The sequence below is a fragment of the Rhyacophila brunnea genome, unplaced genomic scaffold (genome assembly GCF_057557595.1).
Source record: "Rhyacophila brunnea isolate RB1 unplaced genomic scaffold, BYU_Rbru_1.0 scaffold_11, whole genome shotgun sequence".
NCBI classification, from domain to species: Eukaryota; Metazoa; Arthropoda; class Insecta; order Trichoptera; family Rhyacophilidae; genus Rhyacophila; species Rhyacophila brunnea.
Window position 1 is genome coordinate 33190642 of NW_028232763.1, and position 19802 is coordinate 33210443.

At 33.3% G+C, this 19802-nt stretch overlaps 1 protein-coding gene across 3 annotated transcripts in view; it reads left to right on the forward strand.

Moving 5' to 3' along the window:
• LOC147078632 (protein argonaute-2-like) overlaps positions 1-13086 on the forward strand; it is a 60883-nt gene extending 47797 nt beyond the window's left edge. For all 3 annotated transcript variants that reach the window (XM_085960292.1, XM_085960290.1, XM_085960293.1), the window contains 6 exons: positions 4672-4761; positions 6800-6928; positions 7045-7151; positions 8575-8680; positions 9987-10192; positions 11928-13086. In XM_085960292.1, the coding sequence (XP_085816418.1) occupies positions 4672-4761; positions 6800-6928; positions 7045-7151; positions 8575-8680; positions 9987-10192; positions 11928-12021 (732 nt within the window). In that variant the 3' untranslated portion in view covers positions 12022-13086. The remainder of the gene's footprint in view (positions 1-4671; positions 4762-6799; positions 6929-7044; positions 7152-8574; positions 8681-9986; positions 10193-11927) is intronic.
• Positions 13087-19802: the final 6716 nt, after the last annotated feature.

Consider the following 19802-nt stretch of genomic DNA (forward strand, 5'->3'; position numbering starts at 1 on the left):
CCGCCCCTACTTCCTCTTCCACGCCGTCCACCCGCGCGACCTCTGGTTTCTGTCTGAGATGGGCCAGGGAGTAGGTCCTCGGACGTGTCGACTCCTGACACCATACTGGTTTCATCTAGCACCTCTGCAATGCGGTTAATGAAACCGTTGAAGTCATCCTCAAAGTTGCTCGAGTGGCCGGCGGTGAAATCGGTGATGTCTGCGACATCGGTGGTGGCATCCAGTAGAACATCTGAATCAGAGTCATATAATAACTCGAATGCATAATCCTGCTCGGAGTCGTCTGTTCCAAAGGCCTCTATTTCGATGCGTGAAAATAGGCTGGAATCAAAACAAAATTCGACATAAGTAAACAGAATTTAATTCTTGGGAAACATGTGGCTTTATCAAAATGTTCGATTATCTTATATAAATTATATTTTACGTATAAATTATTATCTTGTGACGTATCTGATCAGTCAATTATCTGGATATCAGAGGCAAATCGGTTGATTTGGATTAGTTGTAAATAACAAAAAAATCGCCATTAGTAAACGAATTTTGAATGTTGGGAAAACACGTGGAATTAACTAAATACTCGTTCAAACACATATAATTATATAGAATATTCATAATAATTCAATATTCTAGGCTTATAAAGTAATATATCGGCTCATTATCAAGTATTTGGCAAATAATGCAAACATTCAAACTTTGCATTCGGAAATTTTGACAGTAAAGTGTCGTGTACGAAGAAACACGTAAAATTAATTTAAATTGCCAGAAACCATCAATAAACATATAAAATATCATAGATAAATTATTTATCTTACCTTATTGAATCCCTTTTTTTGCTTATTTATGTAATTTTTGTCCTCTGGAGGCAAATCGGTTGGTTTGGAACAGCTGTGAACAACAACAAAAATCGCCATTAGTCAACAAATTTTGAATGTTGGAAAAACACGTGGAATTAACTAAATACTCGTTCAAACACATATAATTATATAGAATATTCATAATAATTCAATATTCTAATCTTATAAAGTAATATATCGGCACATTATCAAGGGATTGGTAAATAATGAGAACATCCAAACTTTGCATTCGGAAATTTTGACAGTAAAGTTACGTGCACGAAGAAATACGTAAAATTAATTTATATTGCCAGAAACCATAATTCATTATATAAAATATCATAGATAAATTATTTCTCTTACCTTATTGAATCCCTTTATTGCTTATTACTGTAATTTTCGTCTTCAAAATCAGTACATAATTCGGTAAAGTCACACGAGAGAATGATCAAAAATGGCGTCTCACTATAATAAAATTGTTATTTTTATTTAATAACTAGCTGACCCGGCGAACTTTGTACCGCCTCAGAATCAATAATCTTGTGTTAATTTAATAGCTGAATTAAATTCAGTTTTTTATTAAGTTAAAATGAATAAGTTCAATAAATGTTCCAAAATCAAATTAAAATGAAAAGTATTTTAATTACATTGAACTGTACACACTGTACACCCACGATGGCCGCGTGGATTAAGCGCCGGTCTATAGTGTCGAGGGTCCCAGGTTCGAATCCTGGGTCTGGGAAGTTCACATATTGTTTTTCAATTTGTGCATGAGTCAGCGTATGGTCCTAATACGTTGAGCAAGTGGCTGACATCCATTTATCGTAAAAATAAAATCTGTTAATACAAACCTCCACTCTGTGGAGGCCCATATGATTCTATTAGGATCGGACATGGTCAAAAGAAAACAAAAGAATGTAATTCACGTGACAGCAAGGCATTTGCTTTATTGAAGCGAATCGAAATGATTCGCGTAGCATTGTTGCACTACTTTCTGTTATGGGTTGCACTCGGGTCGATTCCCTTCGTTAAAGCACCTTGTGATATATGACATTTTTCGTTTTGTTGTCAGGTACGAAAACGAATAAAGCAGATGGTTTGCCGACACATGACCATGCTACGTATAACCTTCAGTTGTAAATTGTGCTTCGTCTTCGTTTGTTACGCAGTCGATAGATTTGAAGGAACGCAGTGGACCAACGATTTGATTTTGAATTGTGAAGTTTAAGTGATCCACATCTTTGTTCTTTGCCGCAAGAATGCTCGTTCACTCAACCAATTGTGATTTTTGTGGTTAGCAATGATGTTCGGTAACACTTTGTTGATGAGTTCGTCCTTAGTTAAGACGAAATTGCAAAAATTCAGCGAAAACGAAATGGATGGGTTGCACTCAGGTCGATTCCCTTCATTGAAACACCTTGTGATATACGACATTTTTCATTTTGTTGTCAGGTGCGTTGCCGACACATGAACATTTTACGTACAATTGACCGTGAGAGAAACATTCATTTTATAGATTCACAAACACTCAAGAATTGGCCTTGTAATTTGTTGATCGTCAGATTCAATGAGTTTAAATATTCAGTTAGATAGTTGGTTGCTTCGTCTTCGTTTGTTACACAGTCGACAGATTTAAAGGAATGCAGTGGACCAACGATTTGATTTTGAATTGTGAAGTTTAAGTGATCCACATCTTTGTTCTTTGCCGCAAGACTGCTCGGTCACTCAACCAATTGTGATTTTTGTGGTTAGCAATGATGTTCGGTAACACTTTGTTGATGAGTTCGTCCTTAGTTGAGACGAAATTGCAAAAATTCAGCGGAAACGAAATCAATCCGTTCGATTCATCGGCCGTTACCGATAGCAATTGCTTGGAGAAATTTTCGGCAGATGGATTGTTTAGCAATGCAACTCGCATGTTTGTCGTCAGCTGAAGTTCCTTCACATAGCGCCGCCACAGAGTCGATGATTTGAGGCAAGCATTTATTTCATCGGCAACGGCCGATCTTGGAATGACTGGTAGTGTTTGGCGGAAATCGCCAGATAGTAGAATCATTACGCTTCCAAAACTTCTTGAGTCATAACGCAGATCTTTCATAGTTCAATTGAGTGCTTACAATGCGCGTTTGTGTGCCATTGTGCATTCATCCCAGGTGATGATTTTACTTTTTTTTTACAAAACTTTAGCCATTACTGATTGTTTTGTAATGTTGCATGTCGGTTTTTCAGTCGTTTGCAGGTTTTTGTTTCAGGCAATTTCAACTTTGAATGAGGCGTTCGGCATCCTTCTAGCAACGTGGCCACTATCCCAGAAGAAGCAACTGCTACAGCATTTTCGGATCTCGCGCGAACAGTAGCCAAAATCAATGACATAAGGAATGTCTTCCCAGTTCCACCGGGCGTGTCGAGGAAAAATAAGCCACCATTTCCATCATTAATTGCCTTCATTAATGTATCGTACACTTCTTTCTGTTGGGGATTCAACAGTGGTACATTCGTTCGAACTGATTGGTTCAATGCATCTCGATCATATTCACGTTCACGTTCCAATTCTCGATTGAAATCGTCGTTCATTCCACGATGTGGTGTTGGCATTCCTAACTTGACTAACAAACTACCGCACATGAGGTAACACATGTATTCGATCTTTAAAAGCAAAGCCTGGTTATGTATCTCCTCATTCACCTTGAGATCGGGATTCCCTGAACTGACACGAATTCGATGTAAAATGTCTTCTGAAATGTCATCCTTGTACTTGTTCTACAGTTCAGGTAGATTCGATGGGAAGCATGTCGAAATAATGATAGCAAATAATGTGCGTATCTGATTTGGAGATGTAAAAACAATTGCTTCAGCGATTGTCATATCCCAATGAGTATCGTTTTCAAGCAAATTGAGCTGTTGACATGAAGCACAAAATGTTGGGCACACTACACCATTGACAGTAAATTTCGACTATCATTCTTTCTTTTGTTTGTTTGTTTCTTGTTTCTGTCATGTATCAGAGATGGCGTTGTATACGGATTTAATTTTTTTGTGTTTTTCTTTTATTTTCGAATGTGTGAGGTTCATTGTTCAAAATGTCAAAATGTATGAGAAAATGAATTTTCTTCATAATTTATTTTTTCCGTGATTTATCCGATGTTTTAATAGTTATTCTGCTATTCGGGGCGAAGACAAATCCAACAAATCAAAGATCATAAAAATTGGTCCAGCCGTTCTTGAGTTATAAATGGTGTAACTAACCCGACTTTGTTTTATATATATAGATATCACAGAAGGTAAAACAGATATCGATATTTTATCTATACCAGTCGGTACTGAATTTTATAATCCAACAGGATATCGTCGCTTAAGAAACAACACCGCGGAAGTCAATTAATTAAAATTTTCAGGGGAAACAAAAAACGTCTCAAAAAATTGAAAATTGATACCTTTTAACTTATTTTTTTTGTGTTTAGTTAAAAAAGTGTTTCTTTTAACTAAACACAAAAAAAAAATAAGTTAAAAGGTATCAATTTTCAATTTTTTGAGAAGTTTTTTGTTTCCACTGAAAATTTTTATTAATTGACTTCCGTGGTGTTGTTTCTTAAGCGACGATATGTCAACTGTTTTCGTTGAAAATACATAGATGTCACAGCAAACATATTTATTTAAAAACGCGCAACAAAACGAGGATCCTCGCGCGCAGTACTCAGCGTAATTATTGATATAACGAGGATTCTCATTTGCGGTACCGAGCGTGTTAAGTTCTTGAAAATATCCGTAAAAATATTTGTACATGCGTAGTATGTACATAATAATGTTTGTGTTTGCTTAATGTGATTGTTTTTTGCAGATGAATGAGCCGAGTATAGCTGCCGTAGCTGCTTCACATCACATAAGTGTTTTCCCATACAATATCTGCCTGAGACTTCAGCCACCCAAGGTAACCAACTTCAAGCGAAATATGCATTCACATCTTATCTATATTGTATTTTAAAGGGTCGCAATTAAGTGCACCTAAAATTTTACCGATGTCATCAATATTGAGGCCAAGTGACATTTGTGTGAAACTTTAATTATTTAAATCAGTGATTGTCAACTGGCGGATTGTTTCAAAATATTTTTTCTTTTGAATACAATGATTGAAAAATACGATTTCTACGTTTTTAAAAGGACTGACATGAAAAACATAAAAAATGGGAAATAGATTTGAAAAAAATTATTTATTAAAAAAAACACGAAAATTATACAATCGAGTCTTGGTTACTACAGACCTAGACTATAAATATAGGGCACACAATTATTATGCGTCTGGAGTTCATTTTTAAATTGGATTTTTAATTTTAGTACATAATTCAAGTATTTTAGATGTAAATTTCGAGAAATTCGTAAAAAACCGAGAATAACCTTAGATACTTCGATTCTGTTATGGGCAGCACTGTGCTTAAGTATCATCACCATGGCCCCCACATCCTAAAATGCCCCCCCCCGGCCAGGATCTTTGGCGGGCCCCCCTACCTATCGCTAAGTTTAACGTGTGACGCACAACAGAAGCATTTTCAAAATTGTGTCCAAGGAAGGGCCTTCGGTTTATTTTTAGGGATTTTTGTAGTTTTAATACATCTACTTGAATTATGTAGTTGTCAAGTACAGTAAAACCTCGTTAATACGAATTCCATGGGACCGAAAATCGAAAAAAAAATTCGAATTACGAATTATGACATGTATGGGGGAAAAATATTAAAATTTTGAAATTTTTTTTTTTTTTGATTTTCACTAATTTTGTTTCCGATCATAGATGTGCCTACCGAATTGGGTCATAAAATGTTAGGATTATTTTTATTATCTTCTTAAAATAAGTAATTTTTGATTTCTTAAGAAAAGTCTGTCACAATTTTCAATGACTGGCTCATGAAATAGTGTACTTTATTATGATTTATTGAATATTTTTGTATGCCAGGGAAATCATTTCGAATTACGAAATTCGAATTAAAGGTATGGTTTTATATGAAAATAATGTTCAAGGGGCTTTTTTTTAAGGAAAATTTCAAATTACGGCGAAGTTTGAATTAACAGTGTTCTTACTAACGAGGTTGTACTGTATCAACACAAAACAATCAAAATGCATCTAATGGCCCCATTTTTTAAATATACAATTCTCTTGTGAAATAGCGTCGCAGGCGACTTTTTTTTACTTACTATTAGGCGTAAAACCCACTTAACGAAGCGAGTGGGGCTCTCGCGCAAAATTTCACAAGTAGCGTCTAAATCATCAAAAATACAACGTAATCAAATACGCCAGCGCACACTGGATTTGACGACGCACTGTGCCCGCCTGCCCCATGAGTCACCGTTTTTTGGCTTCTCAGCGATACGACTTAACGAAAATACAACGTAGTCCATTCATTGAACAGGGCAAGCAAAATCACGCTCCTCGAAGCTTCATCGATAGACTGGCGAGAAGCCATTATTTAAGAACAGTAAACTCTTTGTTTAGTTATTGCGTGTCCTATATTAATTACAAGCCCCGAGAAATTTAATAATATTTTTATTGCTTTGTTATGAGAGACGCTGATAATAATAATTATTTTGTGCTCCTTGAGCCCCTTATTACATAGGTGAAGGGTAATGCGCGGGTGGGAGGGGGCCTACTCGGTAGTGAGCGCACCGAACGCTTTTTTGGTGGGCTTTATGCCTTAGAGCAAATTTGTGATGTGTGTTTATCTTAAATATGTGACTGACCCGCCACGCCGGGCCCCCCTGAGTACGGGCCCCTAGGCTAGAGCCCTGTCAGCCCCCCCCCTTGTGGGGGCCATGATCATCACTGTCCACCGATTTCACATCTCTTTTGTAATAATTAACCCCGAAGTTTTACAAAATGCTCCAAGGGTTCCGCCGACCAAGGAAGGTTGAAAACCACTGGGTTAGAAGGACAGACTGTCATACCTCAATGCTGACTGCTTCAATTGTGTTGTTTACAGACGGAAATTATTGATGATTTTGGTGACATGATCAAAGAACAACTCATCTTTTTCCGTTCCAAGACAAATTTCAAACCCGAGCACATTATCATCTTCAGAGATGGTGTTTCCGATGGCCAATTCGAGTCGGTGAGTTGTATTTTTGTAATATTTATATAGAAGTGTTTAAAACTCTAAAAACTTTGCAAAATACACTGAACGTAAATCATAAATTCACCAACTATTGGTTATTTTTATATGCGCAGGTACTAAACAGTGAACTGATGGCTATAAGGCGAGCTTGTTCAACCCTGGAGGCGAATTATCAGCCCAAAATATCATTCTTCGTAGTGCAGAAGAGGCATCACACTAGGTAACATTTCATTTTTCCGTTTTTAAAAAAATATTCGGTTTGGTACATGTTCAAACACGCGCGTTAACATGATCTTACTCCCTACTTCATTTATCGTTTGTAAATTTATGGCTACGGCCGTATTTTGTAGCTTAGCCACTGGGAAATGCCAATAGAAATGGCGTATTTCAAAAAAATACTACCTTATTCTTAGGTCAATAATTATTATAGAGCAAACATTATTCGTAGAATGTTTATCACATTTGAATGTTCAAAGACATAGCTTATAATCAGTATCTTTAGAATTTTCTTCAAATGTGTTAATCTTGCTTATTTTTTGAATAATAAAATGCCTAATTCTTGTCAAATTTGGGATCACAGAGATTATCAATATAATTTTTTATCGTAAATATGTCACTATATAATGTTAACATTAATTTTACTAATGATTTTGTAAATACATTTAAAAATTAATAAACCCACAAAATATTAACACCACTGCACATTGATGTACCGAAATATGACTATATTCTAAAACATTAGAGCGAGAGGTTTAAAAAAATACTATTTTATGTAAAATACTTTATGCAGTCATCAAATGTTTAAAATAAATATATAGGATAATAAGGTTTCAAAATTATATAAATAGATTATCTACAACGTTAAAGGAATGTCCAGGTCAATGCTTTGAAAATAGCATAAAATCTCCATTTTGACCTACGCGGCGCACGTCCCCCCTTAACACACACGGAATCGGAAATTTCGTAGGCACATCTATGATCGTAAACGAAATTAATGAAAATCAAATAATTTTTTTTTTCAAAATTTTAATATTTTCCCCCATACATTTCGTAATTCGAATTTTTTTTCGATTTTTGGTCCCAAGGAATTTTGTATGTTTACTGTATATATTTATCGCAAACAAAATAAAATAAGAAAAATTTACTATATGTACGTACGTACGCCTACAAAAACCATTTAGTGAGAGGTATAATGTGTTCTTATTTGAGAAATTTAAATATATACATACTTATACCTATATTTGTAGAAACATTCTCGAAATTCTCGAGAAATCGACTTACGAAATTACCTCTTACCGTTTTTTTTTCATTTTGTACATACTGGCAAATTTTAAAAATTCCATTCAGAATAAAACTCCTTTTTAGATCTTTGGCCAAATATTTTGAAAAAGTCAAGGCCTTTTATTTTACTGAGATATTCCATTCCGTTTTAATTTTGATTCCGATTCCGCCTAGTGACAATTTCTCGAGAATTTCCGAGAAATGAGAATTCTCGAAATTTCAAAAAATTGCTTTGTTGAGATTCAAGATTGGTCTTTACTGATTATTTCTCGAGATGAGATTTCTCGATCACAACCTCTGGTTCTGTTGAATAGTTCCAAAACTCTCTGCATGAACGATTAAGTTTGATTTGTTATTTTTAGATTCTTCCCCACTGATAAAAGAGATGCTGACAGGAACTACAACGTACCAGCGGGTACTTGCGTCGATACCGTCATAACTCATCCTACAGAAATGGACTTCTACTTAGTAAGTACATCAACAGTCAATTTGAAATCCAATAGATTTAAGTTTTAAACTATTCTAATAGAAAGAAAGAAAAAAAGTCTTTTATTGTAGGTATACTATGAGCTCTATTAGCTCAGAGTAATAATATAAAGAGAGTGGCTATTTTTTGGCAAAATGAAGCCGTGTTTCTTGCGTATAATGCACAGTAGAACCTTAATTTTATTATTATTAACTTAATTATGAAACGTTATACCAACATGTTGCTTCTCAGTACAGCTACCAAATTTAAACACATAGTTAACCATATTTTCTACTAAATTAACTAAAAATAATTACCACTAACTTTATATTTAACACAAAAACAATAAATTACAGCAACACATGCTCGCAATTTTTAAATAAATGTAGTCATTCAAATCAACGTTTACCGGCGACATTTACAATAAATATTTAATTCAGCTGTAGAAATTCTATTTTACTCTTAACACATCGTGCCGAATGCTTTCTAAATCGCACTTATGGTTCGTTTTTGTTCAGGCCTTGGATATTAGCTATTAATTTATGGTGGAAATGCATTGTATTACGCAATTAAAATAAAACACAATATATTAAAAAAGCGAATTTACTACCTACTATGGTAACTACATTGAATGGGTATGGAAAAACTAACCAAGTACGAAAAACAGTTTTTCTCGATTTTTTTCTAATGAAGGTTACATATTTTAGATGTAATGTACATGAACACAAAAAAAAACATTTCCTTTGTCTTCATTTGCTAATTAGAGCAATTTTAAATTTTCATAAAGTTTAAAAGCCTGTTATCTCATGATTTTATTTTGTTGGTTGGTGAGTTCTTCCTTGAGGGCGACAATATATTGTGTTTTATTTTTATTAATAAAATAAAAGAACATAAAATCATTGTTACTTACTAAGGATCAATTCAGGGTTTCAGGATCACAAGGTTCAACTACAAAAATGAATGTGTTCAGTTAACCCTGGTTTCGATAATGCAGTAATCATATTTATTGGTAACACAAAGCTCTGTGTCATACATAGTATAGCCGTTTACACGATATAGTTGAGTAAAGTGTGCTTTATTTAATGAATTTCATAGTAGAAAAATCTTTAATTGCGTTTATCCCAAAACCATGTTATTGTAGATAGGCCCCTGTGATCCTCAACCCCCTAATTATATATTTTTTTTAAATATACAAAGTGTATGTAAAGTATGATTGTACTTTAGATTTTCAACATTATTGAACTTATCACCTCAATTGGTTGTCATTTTTACTGAACCAGTAGTATTTACAATGTTTCTATTTTTTAGCTTTCTCACGCGTCTATCCGTGGCACAGCTCGACCCACGCGTTACCATTGCCTGTGGGATGACGCAGATATGAAGGAGAGCGAAGTGGAAGAGTTGGCATATTACCTGTGCCACATGTTTACCAGGTGCAACCGTGCCGTGTCTTACCCGGCCCCCACTTACTATGCCCATCTTGCTGCTGCCAGAGCTAAAGTTCTGGTCGAAGGGTAAATATAATCACTTATTACAACCCCTTTAAGGGTGTACTCCATGCCTGATTAATACATTGAATGTTGGATTATTTAATTTTTATGGTATTGTACATCTTTGTATGTCCATCCATGTATCTTACAATTTGGTGTCAGCACTTTAGCAAATAAATTCCACCACTCTTGATAGACTGACAATCTATTCACACTGCAGTTGCAGGGATGCTGCTCTATTAGAGTGTACAGACCAGTGTTGGTAAGCGATGTCATCTGTTGAAAATATATAGGTTTTTTGATTCTCGCAAAAGTGTACTTTACGTCCTTCCAACCAAAAATCCATACCGATGAATTCAAGAAATTCAATTTTAAATCAAAGTCAAGGGTTTTTTTCTTGGCTCACCAAATTTTCTTCTAATTGTACTAATTTATAGTACTGAAATATGGAAAGTTTAGTACTTTTGGCGGATTTTTAATGTCCAAATTAAGAGCGCGATGCAGAACTGTTTGTGTTAAGCAACTGCTCCAACAAGAAAAACAGGTTAGATCTTCTTTCTCTCTTACACTTGGGCGTTCTAATAAGGATTATAAATATCATGTTTTTCTCACTGAACTTAGGTTGTCGAAATCGCCTCCTTAAAGTTAGGTGCCTATCTTAAGGACTTACGCGCCTAAGTATGGTTCTGCATCGCACTTTTAATCTCTAAAATAAAATATTCAAATTCTGATATTCAAAATTATAGTATTTTGGGCGTACTATACCTTTTTAATATCATACTGTTGGCAACACAGACACTTGTTGTATACACTCGGTGTCTAGACACCGGGTCCGCGGAACTCTGAGGCTCCACGAGAATTTGCATTCAACGATTCATGGCATACTTTTAACCGGATGGCTGCCAATGACGTCTTAAGACACGAACTTTTCCGTGAGCGAAACGCCGCTCATACAAAAATGACATCTTTGGACGTCCCGCTTTATATGGGATTTTACTAACAAATATGTTGAACACTCAACGACATGTATTGGGAATATCGTCACATACTCAGAATTGAAACAATTCGTTTTTACCACTTGAAACATAAATTGATTTTAATTATTTTTGCTATAAAATTCGCGGCATGCAAGGTACCTCCATACATACACCTATCAACAGAAAAAAGGTTATTAAACAATGAAGTGTTTTAAATATTTAACTTGATTAGTGATGTTGCGTCGAGTCAAACAGAATTAGTAAAAGTTTTAATTTGTAGCGCCGCCATTTATGCACTTTTTGTTTTGTTTCTTTGCTACCTACACCAATGTTACATTTACAGCAAAGTATTGATTTTGAGGGAGATACCAAAATTTTTGCCTGTGCGCTAACTTTCTTTGCAAATAATAAAATTACATAAAATTTCAGGTTTGATTTGACAATTTGATTCTGTTTGCGGTCGCCACTGTGCTTATGTATATCAATGCTTCACGTATTCACGTGGATTTTTAAATTTTTCATCAAGTTCCCTGAGATTTTACAAAATGATCCAAGGGTTTCGCCAACCAAAAAAAAAAAATGAAAATTACTGGTGTAGACGAAAGTGTCCGGATATATGTGAACCTCAAGTTAAAATGTGACAGTTGTCAGATTTCCAGGTTGTGTGCGCACATCGGTCTACACTCTAACCACTAATCACTGACAAATTGTGGCTCAATAGTATTTAGTAATTCTAATGCATAGTAAGTAACCTAATCAATTCAATTTATTTTTATTTTCAGTTGCACAATAGATATGGATAATTTAAATTACGAGCAGAGAAAACTGAAGGTTGTGGAAGAAATAATTAAAGAAAAACCCATGTTCTTTGTATAATAAATTTAATAATCAATAAAATTTTCTTCATGGAGGTACAAAATCTCAAGCGCATATACACTTCCCATTATATCATGGCTGCTGATGTCTGAACTAAAAATTCGCCTGCTCTTTCACATACATATTTATGGGCCTGACCTCCACATACATCACTAGAGATCGCAGCCATGGCATTTTACTTGTTGAATAGTGTTACTTAAAATGTGCCACTATAGTGGAACCATTATATCATGGCTATGATTTTATGGCACTGGATGCAGTTGTCAAGACTTCGGCGGGGGTCGAGGCCATAAAAAACATCTAAAAGTGCGGCAGGAAACGTTTGCAGTTGTCATGATATAGTGGTAGGGCTATATAGACTTATTTCAACTGACTTTATATATCGACCCTTAATCGGCAGAACAACGTAAGCGACACTTTTTGGTAAATTGCGTTTTAAACTGAGAACTGTTCAATATCACCTAGCGCGTAAGTGATAAAAATAATACAGCCCGATCTCATTCTCGTGACATTTTTTTAGGGTCTGTGCCTTTTAGCGTTTTAACTTGTATCGTATTATAAAGTAGAGCAAAACAACGTAACCGACGTTATTTGATAGTTTAAGCTACGGTACGGTTTATTCGGTGGTCCGTCTGATAGTGAGTTGTGTGAAAAACGATTTGGGAGGAAAGCTCGCGCCGTCCAGAAAAACTGGCTGAGATAAAATAAACCTGGTAATAGAGTTTATTAACTCTTTTACTCCCAGCTGATTTAGCCTAGCATATGCGAAAACTCCCAAGCGTTTTTTGACAACAAATCGTAGATTTAGTTTTTTTTAAATAACTAATTCTACACATGTTTTAAAAATTTGAAACTTTTTTTGTGTGTTCTCAATGGTGTATAAAGCAATAATAAGTAATAATATTGATAGTTTACATCAATAAAACAAAAGAAAAAAATAATGTATCAATATTTATTTAGAAATGAACGGATAAAACTATGTTTGAACAACAAAACAAGTGTGACAACATTTTTTTATTTATAATTGATATATCAAATTTTATAATATAATCTATCCTTATGTAGTAACAGAAAAATAAAATAAACATATTATTATTTCTCTATGAAATAGAATTTTTATAAAGTAATCAAAAAAAATCGTAAAGTGTCAAGGTATTCAAGAATATTATTCAATTCACGAAATCGCAAGAGAATTCGATACAGTATCGACGACTAACTGATATGGAATGAAGTAATTTCAAAGAATAAGTCTCAAAGCACTAAATCATTTATAATAATATTTATATTCATGTATTTTTTCACCATCTTACCAAAAATGCAGTGGCATCCATTGTTAGTTAAAAAATTACAAAATTCATTTTGTAATGTGATATATGAATCATAAAACAACTAAAAGAAATATCAGAATTTAAAATGTGTCATAAAAATAATGTTTTATTATTTTTATGACCCTCTTTGGTCTCAAGTTCGACAGCAGAGCAATTATGACTTGTGAGTTATTAGGGTATGGCATAATTATAAACAATGCTGACACTAAAATAAATGTTACTCACCACCCAACACACAGTGAATATAATGCTTCGTCTACATGAGACGAAATATGACGGGAAAAAATTTGGAATAAATCGTAAATTTGGTTCCAAACTTTCGGCCGATGGATCGGCCCAGATGGAGTTTTCGCATAGGTATGGTGGGCCGAAATATCGGCCCCGTGGGAGTAAAAGGGTTAAACAATAATTACCCGCCGTTCCATCTCACTACTGTCGGAATAATCTACGAAGAATAGTATCTTTTTGTAGATTTTTGAAATGTTAAAAATATATATAAAATTTATACTGAAAATTTGGATTCTTTGAATGAATCCACTAATGTCGTGATTCGGAATGTTTTCAGAAACGTATTTAATAGACAGTAAGTTCAACTAGGGTTTTCTTTCATCTGCCAAAAAAGATAATAGTGTTCTTTTTGCGAGAAAGTAACAAATATGTCTAGTGACGAGAGACTTAGGCTAATTGAAACGGATACTTAGAAATGTCCCTTTACCGTAAAGGATAAATGCAAGGAGATGTTCTTTAATGATCTGGCCAAAAGTAAAATCACAATGACGTTTTGTGCGCAAGTTTTGACCTCGAGAAGGTGCTAAACACTCCCGACGATGAAACCGTAAATTTATATTATAGTCGAAAATACGCATACTATAATGAAAGTATCTACGAAAGTGGAACAAATAACGTATACTGCTTTTTATGGGGTGAAACTGATGGTAAGCGTGGCGGTAATGAGATCTCCGCAATCGTGCACAAATCTTTGGATAGGAACTGACAAAGCGGGAAAAAATCAAGGATTTATTATACTGTGATTGTTCAGAATAAGAACCGGGCAACACTGGCTATGCTATCTTATTTTATGAGACATTCAACTTTCATTGAATTGATAGAAATACATTTTCTATTACCAGTGGGTCTATTCTGTATTTATCGACCGCTAAAGTGATAAAGTGATAAATATTATCAAACTTAGGATAGGTTTGCATCATAGAATTAGCACTTATTGTAACAATTACAATACGTTGATTGTAAATTGTTGCAATAATCACTACATTTTAACAGCACCTCTCTTGCTGCTGTTAAAATACAGCACTTATTGCAACAATTACAATACGTTGGTTGTAATTGTTGCAATAAGTACTAATATTTTTATACAAACCTACCCTAAGTTTGATAATATCTATCACTTTAGCGGTCGATAAGTATAGAATAGACCCACTGGTCGTACTACGATGCCGGTCGATTCCATTCATGCGACAATTGAGTCATTTATATTCAGAGTAGTTTGGGCACTATCAAAATGACCCACCATCATTTCCAACGCTAGGTCATCATGTCATATGCAGAATTCCGTGACTGGAAATCTTTCGCTGCTACTAATTAAATTTGGTGAATTACGAAAGGCATAATTAAAAAACTTACCAAATATTGTACCTACTCTGGTGACAGTACAACTTAACTGTTAGACCTAGAAAATGTCATCAGATCCTGATCAAGTGCTGTGATGCTTTAAGCGCAGCCACCCTTGCTGTATAGTGCTAAATCACCATTATCGGAGATCGAGTATAACGATCTTAAAAGTCTATGTGTTAAATGTAATATCCCTCAGAGATGACGGATGAGTTTATAAAACTGCCACATGGATTATCAGTGGAAGATACTGTACCGATCAGGAAGATGTGAATGAGGATATTGCTGCTTAAAAATGTGGGACAATAATTTTTTTGTAAAACTGAATAGTTGATTATTTTTTTGGTTGTTTGATTTGTTGATTTTATTTTATCATAATTAGTAGGTCCCCATATTTAATTATGTACGAGTAGATATGTACCTACCTATTTCATTTTGAAAAATAACAATACCTAATAATATTAATAATATAAGCGAAACCTTAGAAATACCAATCATTTATTTTTATTTTACCTATATGTGGTTAAGTATCTACAAGCAAAAGTATTAATTTAAAAAGTCAAAGTATTTCTAATTTATTTAACAATGCCCCCTTTCGTAAAACAAATGGGTACTTATCTTATTTATTTTAAAACTTCATTATTAATGCCCTGTCATGATAATTAGCATGAAATTTATAAATAAAAACAACTACGCCAAATAGCGTAAGCTACATGCCTGGAAAAATAGACATAAGCAAAACAGCGTTACCGCCACTATCTCAAAAACTAAAAGCACTAATGCAATTGTTTTATAATTTCCGTATACGCAGTAACCAATTATTATTAACCACATTAACAGAATTCATTTTTGGAACTAATTACGGAAATAATTTTAAAAAAACTTTCTCTAAAATTTATAAATTGTCGCTTACGTTGTTCTGCCGATTAAGGGTCGATATGATTTGGAACCTGCCTTAATATTTATACAAAATGTTTCTCCTGACAGTTTATAAACCTCCGTGAATTCCATTGAATTCCTTCTATTCAATGATTTCTTTCTATTTTTTTTTTATTTGTTTGGTGTAATAAGTCGTCTATAAGGGAGACTAGTCATTATGGCCTATTTTCTGTCACATGGACTCCATTACGAAATAAATAGAAGCAATCAAGTTGAGAAAAATTTAGTAATTAGTCTCCCTTACTATGTTTTTGACATTGAGACTTGCTTTTAATAGACTGAATGGTTGTTCATAGATGAACTATTGTTATATGTAGTTAAAAATGAATATTTTTTCACTTAATGTAATGAAGTTTTAAAATGTTTTTGGTTTTCTTTTGTAACACAATCACAAGTTACAATAATTAATAAAATGAATTGGGTATATAATGATATCTATTCTTTTATTTCTTTAGTTGTGGGTTGGGAACCCCTTTTAACTACTACTACTATTACTTCCCCATGTTCGATCTGTAGAGGATCATATTGGCCCCACAGAGTGGAGGTTGTATTAAGAGATTTTGTTTTTACGAGAATAAATTAAATGAATAATTTTCGAATGAGGAAATATAAGAATTATTTGCAGTGACAATCTCTTTTATGAATTTTGACAATCATCAATGATGCTGTGATCTTATAAAGCTCTCGGTCTTTACATTCTTCATCTTCAGCCGTGATATTAGACTTTTTTAGATCTCTTTTCTGGAGTTCTCTCTTGTATTATGGATTTACGGTAGGTGATATTTTTCACTGATCATCAGGTGTCTGAAATACTCAGCACTTTAGTTGCTTCTTCCGTTCTCCAATACCGTTTCATTTCCTATCTCGTATGTTCATGATATTTAAAAAAAATGTTCACAACATTGTGTAAAGAAACTTGTTGATTTAGTGAAATTTTTATTTATGGCGTATTTTTAATTTTTCTCACGAACAGTTTGGAAAAATACTAATCATTCATTTTTTTTTAAATAGGCACTAGGTTAAATTTAGTATTTTAACAATAATATGTTATTCTTTCTAACCGACTGACTTAAAATAGTGTTGGCCTATATTTTAAGTTGTTTTCAAAATTTATTTAGACATGCAGCTGTATTATAATATAATTTAAATATGTATGTGTACAAAACATTATAACAATATTATCTTGTTGAAGTCTCCTTATTGAAATGGGATAATGACTTTCTACTATATTTTACATAACATAAGTGGATTTTACCTATTTGTTAAAATATAGTTATAATTATATTTTTCACTTATTTTTCATATCAGTTTCCTAATGCTACACCGTAACCATAATCACTTATAATATTGATTTCATTGCTTTTTTGTGTCTGTAATTATTACTTGTAAAATTTTGGCATTTTAATATTTTATTGAATAAAACATAGTTTTTTAAGATTGCAGATTTTTATTTATTACCTAAATTAATAGTTTGTGAAAAAACAACTCCTTTAATTTATGTATCTTGAATAGTACATTGACCGGATTATTGACCAACAGAATTGAACGACAAATAAAAAAACATACCACATGAACGTGAAGTTTGATAGTTTAGACAGAAAATATGACGTAGTTAGAGCGTTGTCAAGCAAGAGAAAACGATGCAAGAGCAGTCAGAAATACTAACGGTAACAATAATTTAATTAACCCTATGTAATTCGCATTCTGAGCAATTTCAAGGTTAAGTTGTTCCTCTGTAGCAGGTCTGGGCAAACTTTTTGGATCAAGGGCCACTTTAGAAATTGAAAATGAACGGCGGGCCGCAAATAAAATACTATGTTTAGACATATATTATTTATTAACATGAAAAAAGAATTTTAACATAAAAAAATAAATGATTCTCTAATAGCCAACAATTCAATGAGAAGAATGAAACTATTTTACATTGTTCTACATTTTTTAAATTTCAGGTATTTATTTTGTAGTTAAGATTCTTAAAACTGCTTGTAAATGTTCATCAGTGATACTTGATAATGAGTTTTTATTGATTTTCATAATTGAAAATGTAGGTGATCCAAAAATAATACGTTTTACGAACAGAATCTTTAAATTGTTTGAATTTGTCTTGTTGAATTAAGAGTGTTTACATTTGTAGATTTCTTCTCGATGGTGCTATTCATGTATATTCAAATTTAATTTTTAAAAATGGCGTTAAAATGTGGAAAGAAGTGCACTTTTCAGAAATACGATTAAAGCTAATGGGCCCTACAGAAATACTGTGCGGGTAGCATGTGGCCCGGGGCCCGTAGTTTGCTCAGGCCTGCTCTATAGAGTAACAAATAAGACTAGAAAGAAATGCTGCTGTTTTCACAGCATGACAGGCGAAACCCGGGGTGCAAAAAACGACTTGAATGGAATAGTACAAAACTTAAATCCATTATAATGTAAATTCAAATTCTATAAAGTACTCGATCGATAGTATTAATATTTTTTCCATTGCATTAGATATTTGGATTGTCACCGTGTGTTCTCTTCCTCCTTCTTTCCTTGACAATTCGGACCCTCTGTCTCTGTTTTTTTTTTATTTTCATGCAGATATGTACATTATTCATTGTATGTAGTTCTTTATTTTTTGAGCAAGCGTGTCCTTTTTAAGTCTTATTTTTGTGATTTTACTATTACAATTACGCTAAAATGTCTGAAAGAATTTAATGCAGATTGACATCAGTGTCTGGTGAAGCTGCTCCTACAAGAATCATTGTCGAAAATGGAAGAAGTTTTGCGGTTTGATAGATTCTCGAAGAGTAAAATATATAGTCCCAGAATATTGCAATAATTGAATCTATTTTTGAAGTGAATCGAAAAACAAACGATCATCGCTTTTACTTATTTGATATTTCGATGAAAACTTGTGATATTCTGTTGGCTAAAAAAACTTCTGAAATTAAGATCAATAAACGAATGTTAAAAAAAACTTGATATTCACAAAATATCTTTTAAAACAATTATATTTTGATTGTTTTTCTGTGTTTCACTCACGTCTCCTTCTAGTCAAAACCATCTAAATGCTATTATTTCAATGTTCTGGTTTGACGAAACAAACAATCTCTCAAACCTAATAGAACCTATCTTAAAATGAATGATTTTGTGTAGGTACGTCATAATTTAATCAAAGGCGAAGAGGATAAATTTAATAAATGTAAAAAACAACATTTTATTAGTTTACTAATCTTTATTGTTAATGGTAAAAATATTTTATGTTTAAAATAAATTTCTACAGTGTAGGTAATAAATTATCTTACAGCTAATAATAATATTTGTATGTGCAGCTTAGCTTATATTTAAATGATTTTAGTCTATGGTAATATTTACACCTTACAAATTTTGACACAATTTTACAACTAGATGACAAGTTGACATTATTTTCTCTTAAATATAACTACAAATTTAGGATATCAACATGGTTGGCTGCATTTAGAATAGCTGGAAGCCATTACGAACAACAAAAAAAACAAAGAAAAAATAGGTATTATTATAATCAATTGAGGTGGTGAGGAATTAAACAAGAACAGTAATATATCCGTGAATGGTTGTGTAATCTCAGGGCAGCTATTTGTACGTTTGGCTTTCTATGGTAATTATCGTAGTATATTCTTGGGTTTTCACCGTGTCTCCTTCTTCCTTCTTTACTCGACGTTTAACGACGACTGGTAAATCAGTAATGTTTTTCAATATTACTTTATTGAGAATTTACAAACGTTTTACTAAAATTTAAAAACATCCAAAAAAATATTGTAATCTGATTTACCACAGAAAGCCAAGTGTACAAATAGCTGCCCTGAGAATCTATGTTTTTAAACTTGTCAACATATTGACGCCATACACGGATATTACCATGTTCGATCC